The following is a 13,736-nucleotide window of genomic DNA, read 5'->3' as shown; positions in this document are numbered from 1 at the left end:
TCACTATAGTATCCAATTAGTTTCATTTTGATAACTCGTGCAACAATTTGAATATGTTAGATGTAAAATTAAATATAGTATAAGAAGTATCGGAAAATTCTCCGTGTTGGATTGAGATTTTCAGTAAAAAAAAAAAAAAAAAACAAATATTATTATTGTTATGAAGACAATCTAATAATAAAAGTTATTGTTTTTTTTTCTTTAATGATAATTCATTTGAATTTCATAATATATATAAAAAAATATATACTTTTCCAGAGCATATTGCATATATATATATAAAAAAAAATGTAATTATCAACAGATCAAAACTATATATATATATATATATATATATATATTATAATTTTGTAGGAAAACAAAATTAGGTTTATCCACACAAATATTACAAGAAGGCAATATATAATAATTGCAGACAAAAGAAATATCTAAAAAGTTAGATATCTGTGGGCTCAGCCCATCTGAGGTTCCGCTCACACCTAATCTGCTAATAACCACGCACTCTTTGTGACTCAGGAAAGAAAACAGTGGGCCAAACAATGCATTTAAACAGTGGACTCCAGCAGTTATTTTTTACTTTATCACCATCATATATTAAATTCACAAAACTACCCCTCCTTTTTATTCCGCATTTCGCCGTTTGATGCTCCGAGCATATTCCAAAGTCTGCACTAAAATCGTAAATTCGTAAATACAAGCCCGAACTCCATAGTCCCAAGCAGTAGAATCCACAAATATTCATTGTTTTTTTTTTTTTTTTTTTTTGGTAATTCATAGCCTTTAATAAATAAATAAAAATTTAATATAAATATCCATTGTATCTCTCACCCACAATTGTTAAGCTGAAACCAAATCACAAGTTCACAACCAAACAGTTCTGTCTCTCACTCTTTTCTCTCCGTTTGCTCTGATTTCGTGAGTGTCGAGGATCATGGGTAGGAAGTTCTTCGTTGGCGGTAACTGGAAATGCGTAAGTTTCCGATCACGTTCAATCGATTATTTTCTGTTTGGTTGCCGAGAAAATCACTGAAAAAATGCAATCCGATGATTTAATTCGAAGAGTTTTTTATTGGCAAAGTAGAGAATAGTAGTTCGATCGACTTTTTTCATGTACTTTTTTATTTATTTATTTTTTAACAATAGCAATCTAGCGGAGCATAATAGCTGATCTAATGTTAGATCTTCGTTCTCTTTGATCTTAGTTGGTTTCTGAAAATGCATTGATAGTATCGAAAGTAGATAGATATCGAATTCATATTCAAATTTTGAACTGATTCTTTTTTTATTTATTTTTTTATTAAAGAATGGAACTACTGAGGAGGTGAAGAAGATTGTCTCCACACTTAACGATGGTCAAGTGCCTTCCCAAGATGTTGTGGGTGAGTCAATGTATTCGATTGTTTGTTCATTATTATCTTTGTTGTCATTTATTTTTAGGAGCTTATGTGGAGGACTTGTTGTTTGCCACACCTATAATAACCGGACTGAGAAAAAAAAAAAAATAAATAAATAAATAAGAAAAAAAAATTACGTCCTCTTATTTATTGTTTAATAATTGTAACAAAGCTTTTGTGCATTTTGAAAGAACAATAACAAAGAATGTTGACAGAGATTATAGTATATGATGAATTGGATTGAACTTCTAACTTCTGTAAGTCTGTGGTTCTACACAAAAATATCATGGATGATTTGGTGGTGTTATTATGTTTTACCATTTTAACAATTTGATGCTCATTATGCTATTGAAAGTAACTGTGACACATGTGTTGTTGAACTATTACTGACATGTTACGTGTATGTCCCTCTTGCAGAGGTCGTGATCAGCCCTCCATTTGTGTTTCTTCCACTGGTAAAGAGTATATTGAGGCCTGATTTTCATGTTGCGGCACAAAATTGCTGGGTCAAGAAAGGGGGTGCTTTCACTGGTGAGGTTAGGTATGTTCAAATTTACTGTTTATTAACAGTAAAGCCATGTTCTTTTTCACACCAAACTATTGAACTTCGTCGTTTGGGCAATGAAATTGTGGTGGTCGTTGAAAATAAATGAAAAGAGAGATTTGTTGATACAAATTGGATTTTGTGCTCATTAAACAGCATTTGTAAGAAATTGACATCGTTTTATAAGTGGATATGTGGCACAGTACGGAAATCCATAAATATGTTTGCATAAATATGCCTAAATAGATCAATTTCTCAACAAAATTCAGCTGTTCTAAACCGAATGTTAAATTTTCGTGCTGGTATCGTGTGATCTCTATTGGGGGTTTACTTTTTACGTTGATGATTCAATTTTTGAATAACGCAATTTGGATCTAAATTTTTCAATTCTATGATTTTGATTTTACTTATTGTTGTATTTGCAGTGCTGAGATGCTTGTGAATTTGGATATTCCCTGGGTCATTCTTGGTCATTCTGAAAGAAGACTTATCCTAGGTGAATCCAATGAGGTGAGCCATTGACATGGCACTCTAAATGGGCATTATATTGATCCCAAAAAAACATATAACAATTTATTAATATACTTCCATTTCAGTTTGTTGCAGACAAGGTTGCATATGCACTTTCTCAAGGTTTGAAGGTAATTGCCTGTGTTGGTGAGACTCTTGAGCAGCGAGAATCAGGATCAACCGTGGATGTGGTTGCTGCACAAACCAAGGCAATTGCAGGTGCATATTTAGTATCTTATGAAAGTTCCATTTTGCATATTCATGGACATCTCATAGTTGATGCTATAAACAGTAAGCTTCTTTGAAGTTGTGTTAGAGATGTTCCTTAATGGGTGTTTTTGATCATATAATGGTTTACAATTATCCCAGTTTATTAGGTTTACTTTGTTTACTAGTGATGTACTACTAAGTAGATCCGGAGGTTCTTGGTGGTAAAATGAACTTTTTAGAAACTCAAATCATTGTTGTATGCATGGAAGCTTAAAATTTTCTAGAACTGAAGACTATATGTTGTAAGTTTACTTTTGGTCTTCAATTTCCTTTTGTGAAAAGATCTTTTGCGGTCTTGCTTTAACTTCACTTGGTTGAATGTTCATATTTTATATATCTGTGTATGATCGACTGATTCTTTACCATTTGGTTTTTGCCACTCTATAGTTGATTATGTGAAGGATTTCTGTTAGACGCTTAATTAAGCTACAAGTTGTTCTTAACATTACATAATATAAGGATTCATTACATGTGTATAAATATATCAATTTAATAATGTAAGGATTCATTATACGTATATAAATATGTCAATTTAATATCAATTATTATTTCTTTTGCAGAAAAAGTGTCAAATTGGGCCAATGTTGTTTTGGCTTATGAACCTGTGTGGGCTATTGGAACTGGGAAGGTCGCTACTCCGGCTCAGGCTCAGGAAGTGAGTCAGGCCTTTACCTTTCTCAAACTGTGCAACTTTATACTCATAATGTTTCTGTAGAACATCAAATGGAAGAGCAGAGAGAGCAAATAAATAATACTATAAATTGCATCAATTGCTTTACTATATAGGTTTTTTGTAATAAATTTGATTGTGTAACAGGTACACTTCGAATTAAGGAAGTGGCTTCAAGCAAACGTCAGTCCCGATGTTGCTGCAACAACTCGTATTATCTATGGAGGTACCTTCTTTTCACCCCTTTCATAATCCCACATCATGCTCCTTTTTTTTTTTTTTTTTTTTTTTTTTTTGGGTGGTGGTTAAATATACTTGTTTTTATATTTTTCGCATTGCTATTTTCTTCTATGAGATATGTTTTCCAATAACGCAGAAAGACAGGTTGAACTTGTTTTTTATGATTCTTATTTCCTTATGAAGTTTCAATGTTTATTTTCTTAAAAGAAATAAAACTGTTGTATTGAAAAGCTGATTGGGGTGTGAAATGTGTGGGCAAACTAATGAAAACTAAGCAAAATGGTGAAGGGTTGTATTAATTCTGTTGTAATGAATGTCATGATTTTATCTAGCAAGTATCATTTGATGAGTTTGTATATTATGAGTCAAAAAAAGCAAGACCTTCACCAGACCAATTGAATAAAGAAGCAGACAGAAGTATGTATCTTTCATTTTACATTGTTAATTATAGAGAGATTTTTAGCATGGTGGAATTTATAAGCATGGAGAATTTCTAGATCTCTGTCATTTGCATCATAATTGTGGAAATGGAGAGGAGATATATTAAACATGAATCTCTCTTGTTTAGTTGTCTTTTTATTTTTATTGATTTGGAGAGAATTTGGTCTGCTTTCTTCTTCTTGTTCCTTTTTTTTTTTTTTTTTTGGGTCTGATATTACATAAGTCATTTGTTCAAAAATGGCACCTAAACAAGTACAAAGAAGTCAAACTCTCCATTATCTCTATTTCTATTTCCTCTCCAACTCAAATTGCCTAATTCTATGCAAGGTCAATGACTATATAATAAAGTTTCCAAGACTGATTGCTTTGAAATGAGGTAAAACTTGAGTTGGACTTTACGGTAGCATGTTAAGTAGTTTGGTCAAGGCTGAGATGACACCTGAATCGAGTGATTTGTTGAAATCAAATAATACTTGTATATGTTCTGTCTAATGATGGATTTGTATTGATCGTCTTCAGTTTAAACTACGAATCCACTCATTTTCTATTTTTTTTTTCCTTCACATTATTGTACAAAGTATTCCATTTGGTTATATTCTAAATAAATAATGATATATTACAGTGATGTTGTTGCATAAATTTGAATAAATATTATCCTTTTTCTGTTATTCCTCCATACTTCATTTTACATGGGACATGAATTGAATTTCTTTTTCAGGATCTGTTAACGCTGCCAACAGCAAGGAGCTTGCAGCTAAGCCTGATGTTGACGGGTTTTTGGTTGGTGGAGCTTCTTTGAAGGTAATTCTATGTCCTGAGTGATCAGTATGCCTATGTATGCTGGCACATGTTTTGTTTTTTGGCTCTTGTTCCCCGCATTTTGTCTCTCCATGTCTCATTTTTCTGATAGCTGTTTCCCCTATTGCGTCTCTCTCCAGCCTGAGTTCATCGACATAATCAAGTCCGCTGAGGTGAAGAATGCTTGAAGCACTTGAACTGGTGGTGATAGATGTGACTTGGAACCTTTTTCTTTCGAAGATAGTTGAGTCTGCTCTGCACAATCTATAGAAACTTGTTGAGAAATAATCTTTACCCACTCCACTCGGATCAGTACCTAGAGCTGGAATTTATGTATGAATAAATGATTTGATTTCATGCATCTAAAAAGTTAGCGGTTTGTTTTCTATTTTTCTTGGGGGCCAGTTTCATGTACGAAGATTTATGAAAAAGATTTTTGACAAATATTATCCTAGAATGTTCATTCTAATGGTGTATAAACCATTGGGGATAATTACCATAATTTCCCGATGCTTATCAATCCTTTAACGTATCCAATCGAAGCCAAGATGATATGTTGAAAGAACGCTGTTTTCTTTGTTTGGTGCATGTATTTTGGCTTTGATTAGTGGCAGCCCCACACCGCTTTAAATTCATGCCTATGTTTCTGGAATGAGTGGTCGTCAGCATTACATGTGGTTAACTTTTTCCAAACCATAGCGTAATTCTTTGATCGCATAGCCGTCCTTGTGGACTTTTTGAGGTAGCTGAGGTTTTCAGTGCTCTTTTTAATACACTCCTGACTCCCTCTCTCTTAAACCCTGTTTTCAGTGCCGGCATCATGATACTGATAATATAAAAAGGATTTACCACCCGTACTCTAAGTTTTCCACACTTCCCATTTTACCGAAAGTTTTCCGAGCCCATAAAATGGTTGGATTTGTATGTGAAGGGAGTGCGTTAAGATAATATAAATATAACAAATCTTATTTTCTAATAGGTTAATAACTTTTTTCAAGTTTTTGCAAAGAGTGGGTAATTTAATAGTTTGGTTTTCAAAATCCTTGTTCTTTGATAGCTTGAATATTAGTTTGCTAATCACCAAAACTAGCGTCCAATCTTTCAATATCATAACGGTAATGCAATTCAACCAATAATCAGCATGTAGGATTCCAAAGCTTTTATTTTTGTTTCATTTATGAGAGCAAATTTTATTGTTTATTTATTTTTATTCTTCAATTTTTTTTTTTTTATCAATTGGAATTTATTAAGATGAAAATAATATATTTAATTATTGAATTCTAAAATCAGATTTTTTTTTATTTCTGTTAAATTTTAGTGTTATTATGATGAAAAAAATTTTAGTTGATTGAATTATCTCCATTATTAAGACATGCAGTCCGGGCAACGGAAATATGTGTTTTTATTTTTGTACTATCTCAATTTTTCTTAGTAAAATTTTTACAAACTTATGTATTGGATCTTTATCGATGTTTCAACCTATTTAAGAATGTCCAAATTTCTCAATCTATTTTAAGTTACCTATTATTATTATTATTATTAACACATGTGTTTGTTTATATGTACTTAAATTATTATAAGAAATGGTTGATAGTTGACTAAAGTAATTGGATGCAATTGGGATGAATGTTCATACTCGGTTCAAGGAAAATTCATAAAAACAGAAACTAAAACAAAATTATGAAATATTGACAACAACGAAGAGCCGCAAAAGACAATTGGCGAAAGAGTCAAATAAATACTAAATGGAAGATAGTGACATAGGGTCTTATATATTCGCAGATTAGTTATTTCTTTTCACAATTTCAAGTGTAAATTGTCCTAATGTTTGGCTACGTAGAAAACAGAACCACGGGGATTTTGAGAGTTGGGTGCATTTTCACACTTTGTGTCATTTGCATTGAATTTAATCAATAAGTAACATCACCTACAACTCTTTGATAATGACTAAAATGTATCTCAATTCAATTTCATTTCTTTCTCTTTTTAATTTAAATATTATTATTCTCTTTCGCACTTGGCCTGCCATATTAAGTATAATAATTCTTTTAAAACTCAGTACTTTTTTGTTTTTTTGGCTAAATATTAAAGCTCAACACTCAATTAAATATGCAAAGAATTGTTCAAATCATCACACAGCGTTGTGTCGAAAAACGATAATTTTCTTTATATCTTGAAATCCATGACTTTTTATGTTTGAATGTGAGTTGGTTATTTTTTTGTATAAAATATAGAATGCATAAAATAATAATGCATTTTTTTTAAAAATATATAAAATGTTATTTCTTAAACTATAACAAGACAAAATCTAATTTTTTAGAATTTATGTGGAACAAACATTTTGACCATGTTAATTTTGTGGTCCGTTTTGGAAAAGGTAAATGACAACAAAAATTAGAGCAAGACAGAGTGAATAAGCATGTGTTCCGTTTAAGGAAAGATTTAGCGACATAAGTAAAGGTTGGTACATTACACATCAAGTGAAACGAATTTCACATTTTTGTTCCCTATCCTAATTCAAATTTGTTCCAGATTTTATAAAAAAAAAAAAAAAATACAATTTGTTCTAGATTTGTCCTAGATCGTGAATAATCTTTGACAAACAAAATTATTTGTTTTTATTAATATCTAAGATTCTAAATTCATATATAACCACGTAAATCAAAGTTTTAGTCTTTCTTTTTTAGTGGAGTCGTTTCGAGCATCCTGCCTGTTAAAGAGGGCAGGTTTGGTGAAGTAGGGTCCACCGTCAAGCCGTGTTGCTAATTATAAAAGGAAGCCGAGTTGACCAGCCAGCCACTAGCCCACCATACTATAATCCCATTATACCTAATGTTAATTAGTTAATCATCTTATTCTTAATCAACCATTAATTAGTTCACCAAAAAGAACTTTTAGTTAATTTTTTGAGTAGCATTAATTAAGTTAATAAGACTTTAAATAAAAGCTAATTTATGTAATATATACATAAATGATGTGAAGTCATAAATTATTTATAATTGAATATTTAATAAGTATTATTTTTATATAATGATTAAATATTTTTTTATTATGTTATGCATGATAATTGAAAATGAAAAAAAAATGATACATATAATATTTTTGCTACTATTAGATTGAAAAAAAAAAAAAACACTTTTCTACAAACGTTGTATGACTCATATGGTGTACTGATTACTCATTATAAATCAAAATGGATTCAGTTTTGAAGTAAAAAGAATAATATGATATCACTACTGTATGCAGATTTTTTTTTTTTTTTTTTTTTTGGTAACATAAAGTGGCTTAGCTTATGAAACTCACTGCTTACTGAAAGCCGTCATGCATTGTCGTATATCCGAGAGAGAAAGGCATTGACCATGGAAACTTATCCATTTTTCTCCATGCTTTTTTCTGTTTATTTTTCTTTATTATTATTATTCTTTCTTTTTCTTTCCCACTTGCAGATAAAGAAGAAGAAGCTAATTAACTGAGAAGGCCAAGTCAACCGTTTCACTTTTGTCCTTCTCGAAGGTTATGACAGATAAAGGAACTGTCCTACAGTCCAAACATCATGTTCAAAAAGAATGAGCTTAATTTTCCTCCTATCAACTAATTCTGTCTTCTTTCCCATTCATATCTTTTTATTTTTTTATCTTGTATTCAATTGGGCGGTTATGCATCTGGGCTGACAGCTAACTTTTTGTTGAAAAAGCCTCGGCTTTCACACTTTGGCCAAGCATCTTCTTAATTTTGATCCACGGGCTCTTTCTTTCCACTGTTTCAACTTGTTCACATCTTTGCTGTCTAATTTTCCTTATTCTTTCTTCCCCTCTGTTGGGGGCTGAATCTGGTGGGAAAAAGAAAAAAAGAAAGAAAAAAAAGAAAAAAAAAAAAAAAACTTCTGAGCTCTGTCTTCCTCATGGGTTCCTGCTTCAGTGCTAGAATCAAAGCTGAAAGCCCTGTTCATGAAGGTATGCATATCAAGTAGAGAGTGATTTGAACTTCACTTTTATATGCAAAGCTTTGGGATTTAGTCTGCTAAAGTTTTCGTGGGGTTAAAATGAATTTTTTTTTTTTTTTTTGGGGGTTTTGATTAACTGATAGGACATGCTTTTTTCAGTCAATAGGAGCTGCCTCTCTTTTTTTTTTTTTTTTTTTTTGTTGGCAAAGTTCATATTGGTTCGGTTCTCTAATCAGACATTTGTGCTTCAAAAATGTTAATGCTCTATTTGATGGTACCATATTTGGGCAATATGAACTTTGATCTTCTGGTTTTTGATGAGAGCAGAAAAAAAGAAAAGAAAAAGGAATAAAACTTTTTGTCTTAATTTTGAATCAACATTTATATTCAATGGAAAAAGATAATCTATGTAGAAACCAATATTTGTGAGCTAATTTTCTGACTATGAAGGTACCCTTGTGACCTTATTATTTTCGTATTGAGATATTTGTAAAATAAGTGCCTTTTTGCCTTATATTATTAGAGTTTGGACGATGCAAATGATGTGCGATTGTTCATCTACAGGGTCGAATTCGAATTATGGAAGCAAAGTTTCGTCAGTGCCTTCAACTCCCCGGACAGAGGGTGAGATATTGCAGTCCCCCAATATAAAGAATTTCTGCTTCAGTGAACTTAGAACAGCCACCCGGAACTTCCGTCCGGACAGTATGGTGGGTGAAGGTGGATTTGGCAGTGTGTTCAAAGGATGGATTGATGAGCATTTATTGAAGGCTGCCAAGCCTGGAACAGGCACTGTTATTGCTGTAAAGAGGCTTAATCAAGAAGGTCTCCAGGGTCACAAGGAATGGTTGGTGAGTATTATTTCATCCTTTTGCCTTAAATGCATTTTCTGGACTTTATTTGTTTATCTCTTTTCGCCTTTAATGCCCTTAAAAGCGATCTGATGATGCTTATCAATAAATTGGAATCTTTTTATTAGATCTTGCTTTTCAATGATCTTTACCAGTAAATGATATTGCACATAATGTTATCTGTCCGACAGATTTGATTGATATTTTGTTGCCTCTTGAAATATAGACAGAAATCAACTACCTTGGACAGCTGAGTCATCCCAATCTTGTGAAACTGATTGGTTACTGCTTGGAGGACGACCACCGGCTTCTGGTGTATGAATTTATGCCCCGGGGAAGCTTGGATAATCATCTGTTTAGAAGTGAGTTATGGAATGTTTGCTGTCTGTTTCTTAGTTGTTTTATGGCCTTCCCAGAAATATCTCAGTTGAAGTTTTGATTTGGGAACTAAAGTGTTTCTGCTACAGGAGCGTCTTACTTTCAACCTCTCCCATGGAACATCCGTATGAAGGTTGCCCTCGGTGCTGCGAAGGGTCTAGCATATCTTCATAGTGACGAAGTGAAAGTGATATATCGTGACTTCAAAACTTCCAACATCCTGCTTGATTCAGTATGTTAAAACATATTTAAATTGCTGGATTTATAGCTTCCAGTCGAATTCCTGTTGTGAAGCTAGACTCACAGATTTTATTGCATTGTAAAATGACAGAATTATGATTCAAAACTATCTGATTTTGGATTGGCCAAGGATGGGCCAGAGGGTGATAAAAGCTATGTCTCAACAAGGGTCATGGGCACATTTGGGTATGCCGCTCCAGAGTATATGGCAACAGGTATCTTTAAATGTATAACATTGTTTCTGCTCACTTTTAATTTTCATATGCTGAGAAAATTAGTGTGAATCAAGTATTCCACATCAAGAATACATAGACTTTAAGCTTTTGGATCGGCTTGGGTTGTGTGAAGCATATTATGGTACAAATTGTGTGACTGCATTATATAGTACAGTTTATTTCCTTCTTTATGTGTTCCTCTTTGTTGGAGATAATCATGCATGCTAATTCTTTTCTGATCTCATGCTCTTTCACTTCTTATGAAGGTCATTTAACTGCTAAAAGCGATGTCTATAGTTTCGGAGTTGTTCTGCTCGAAATTTTATCTGGCAGACGAGCAGTGGACAAGAACAGGCCAACTGGAGAACACAACTTAGTAGAATGGGCCAAACCTTATCTTGCCAGCAAACGCAGAGTTCTTCAGATATTCGATGCTCGTATTGAAGGCCAGTACTCGGTAGAGGAAGCTCTAAGAGCAGTTAATCTTGCAATTCGTTGCATAGCCACAGAACCCAAATACAGACCAAACATGAAGGACGTTGTAAAAGCATTGGAACAGCTTCAGGATTTGAGTGACAAGCAGAGCTCAGCGAGCTCTCAATCAACAACATCAACAAAATCTTAAATGGAAATTCAAGCAATGGTCCTGTACATATTCACAAAGTTAGCGAGGGAAGATCATATTCACAAAGTTAGCAAAGGAAAAAATAGAAACAGCTGTCACATCCCCAGCCATCTGTTGTGTTTCTTCCCCATGGTTACATATGAGGAAATTGATACACTACATGATTTGTTATCTCCATTGATTCAGAGGAAAATACGGAAGGTTTTTTGGGGTAGCACAATGTCTTGTTGAGCTTGTATTACAATAGCCGATTACTGTACAGATGCCTAGCTATTTTGTTTAATATCAGCGGGATTACTATATTATCCTATTCTTGTATCCATCGCACATTGTGCAGGAGAGTTATGACATGTTTGTTGAGCTTGCGTAACATCCTGCAGAACAGAGAATTTGGTTACCATGGATGAGGCTTATGAGCCTTCTGTTTTCCCTATTAGTATATGTATTTTCTAATAATACTAGTAATTATGAAAAAGGCATTCTGTGGTTCATCATGTGAAAAAATATTTTTAATGGCTAACTTTTTGAATATTGACTGATGTGACATTATGTTATGGTTAATAAACTAATGAGCAGACAAGCATAGAGTATGATTCCGGTGCAAACCCTGTAGTGGATATTCCAATACATGATAGACAGCTTTGGAAGCACTAAAAACGTTTAAAAGTCAAAAGTGCCTAAAAGCAGAAGGGATAAGGATATGTGAAATATCCTGTATATGATGTCATCTTGAGCACATAACAAATGTTGCAATTTTGTTCTTGGGGAAATCTATTTTTGGACGCTATTAATTTATTTATTTATTTTTGAGATTGTAGCACGAAAATAATAATAATAATAATAATAAGGTTGGACAACAGAAAAGGTTCGGAATAATATAATATACACTAGATTATTTATTTAAATTTTTTTGGTTTAATATCATATATGATACTTTATATTCACCAAAAAAATAAAAAAAAGAGAAACTATATAATACCTTATTGTTTTATTTGATTTCATCCATTCGTTTCATTTTAATTTTTAATTTTCTGATCTTTTCTCATAATTTAATATTCTAAAAGTTGAATATAAAAAGGGTGATGAACCTATTATTTATCATTATTTTTCCGGTCAAAAGAAATTTTGTTTCCTTTATGTCATTTCAAATGTTTTTATTGGTGAAAGAAACTCTTGTCACTTTTCCACACAAACAAAAACAATGGATAATGAGAATCACAAAACACTCTGATTGAACCTTTCTGGGAAGCTTGCCCAACTTTTCTTCAATTATCTCAAAAAGCATTTTTAACTACTTTTTGTTTGGTAAGAGAATATATCGCCCACAACCTAATGGGGAAAAAAAAGAAAAAAAAAAAAAAAGGAGAATGAAAAAAGCTTTCTCACAAACAATTGGTAATTCTAGTTGGCATCATGGACCAAATTTTCAAGTGAAGCCCAATATCTAAACCATGTTCTTTACTTCAGTACTGGTTCTAAATACAGCGACTTAAAAACTACGCAAATGTATCAATCTGTAAAAAAAGCTGTACACATATATACTGCTTCTTGTTTATCCAAAATATATATATATATATATATACTGCTTCAATCAAATTACCAGAAACTCCCTTGATTTTTTTAATTCCTCCCTATTTTTTTTCTCTTGATTTTGGTGGCTTTGTATGTTGATTTATTTTCAGATATTTGATACAGTTCAAATGCATATAGAAGACTCAAACTTGATGGCAACGAACCAAGGATCAGTGCCAAGACTATCTTATGCTGCCTTTGTTGTTGACTTCCAGATTTATTTATTTTTAAATAGATATTCCATATTGTGTACAGCATCTTCATGGCTTTCATGCTCTAGAAATAGTATGCAGTTAAATGAAGAACTATTTTACCATTCATCAAAAATAAAAATAAAAAACAATGAACTATTTTACCCAAAAGAAAAATTGTTGAATGAAGAAGTATGCTAACTATGCTTGATAAAAATTGCATAGTATTAGCTAAACAAAATCAATAAAATTTTACTTGATATTTATTTATCAATGACAGTAACTGTGCATTTTTCATGATCTGTATGCCAATTCATTAGCATATATTATGTATCATATTCTGAAAGCTTAAAAACAAACATAATTACATATTTAAAGTAGTAAATGAAAGAGGCTATTATTCATAATCTGTCTAACTACAATTTGTCAATTACCAAATGAATTGAATTCGGCTCTCTACTATCAATTTTCTCGAGCAGCTTACCAAGCCGTAACTATGTAAACCCATAACTCTCAAAGCCCTCAAAATTAAAGAACCCTTTTTATAGTTTTCTAGCACACACATGTCCACACATATGTCACAATATGCACAGACACACTTGACACAACAGTATGCACATACATTTGACACTTATCCTACACATGTCACAAAACTCACACACACTTGACACATATTACAATTCATAATAATATATTTAATCTTAATAATTATATAAATAAAAAAAATTGTAATGTTTATGCAATCAGCTTTACGATAAGGCTTTAACTAAAGACAAAATTGATCCTTTGCTTTAACAGGCCAACCAAAGTATTGTAAGAGAATAAATCCAAAAAGACATTACGATAAATATAAT

At 32.2% G+C, this 13,736-nt stretch overlaps 2 protein-coding genes across 3 annotated transcripts; both read left to right on the top strand.

Annotated features, from left to right (window-relative positions):
- Positions 1-810: 810 nt before the first annotated feature.
- LOC107413459 (triosephosphate isomerase, cytosolic) lies at positions 811-5,369 on the top strand. The gene is made up of 9 exons (XM_016021413.4): positions 811-970; positions 1,304-1,379; positions 1,812-1,935; positions 2,364-2,448; positions 2,535-2,667; positions 3,279-3,373; positions 3,536-3,614; positions 4,788-4,870; positions 5,008-5,369. The coding sequence occupies exons 1-9, from the start codon at positions 932-934 to the stop codon at positions 5,053-5,055; spliced, it is 762 nt and encodes a 253-aa protein (XP_015876899.1). The 5' UTR covers positions 811-931; the 3' UTR covers positions 5,056-5,369.
- A 3,042-nt stretch (positions 5,370-8,411) lies between these two features.
- LOC107413457 (receptor-like cytoplasmic kinase 176) lies at positions 8,412-11,610 on the top strand. Of its 2 annotated transcripts, none has more exons than XM_060819914.1 (6): positions 8,412-8,820; positions 9,375-9,661; positions 9,888-10,023; positions 10,129-10,271; positions 10,371-10,506; positions 10,761-11,610. In XM_060819914.1, the coding sequence occupies exons 1-6, from the start codon at positions 8,769-8,771 to the stop codon at positions 11,117-11,119; spliced, it is 1,113 nt and encodes a 370-aa protein (XP_060675897.1). In that variant the 5' UTR covers positions 8,412-8,768; the 3' UTR covers positions 11,120-11,610. The 2 variants fall into 2 exon arrangements, with proteins under 2 accessions (XP_060675897.1, XP_015876898.1); XM_016021412.4 differs by having other exon boundaries at positions 8,440-8,820; positions 10,371-10,494.
- The last annotated feature ends 2,126 nt before the right edge of the window (positions 11,611-13,736 follow it).

This window comes from Ziziphus jujuba, chromosome 8 (assembly GCF_031755915.1).
Source record: "Ziziphus jujuba cultivar Dongzao chromosome 8, ASM3175591v1".
Lineage (NCBI taxonomy): Eukaryota > Viridiplantae > Streptophyta > Magnoliopsida > Rosales > Rhamnaceae > Ziziphus > Ziziphus jujuba.
Note: the sequence above shows the minus strand (reverse complement) of the source record. Positions and strands in the feature narration are given on the sequence as shown.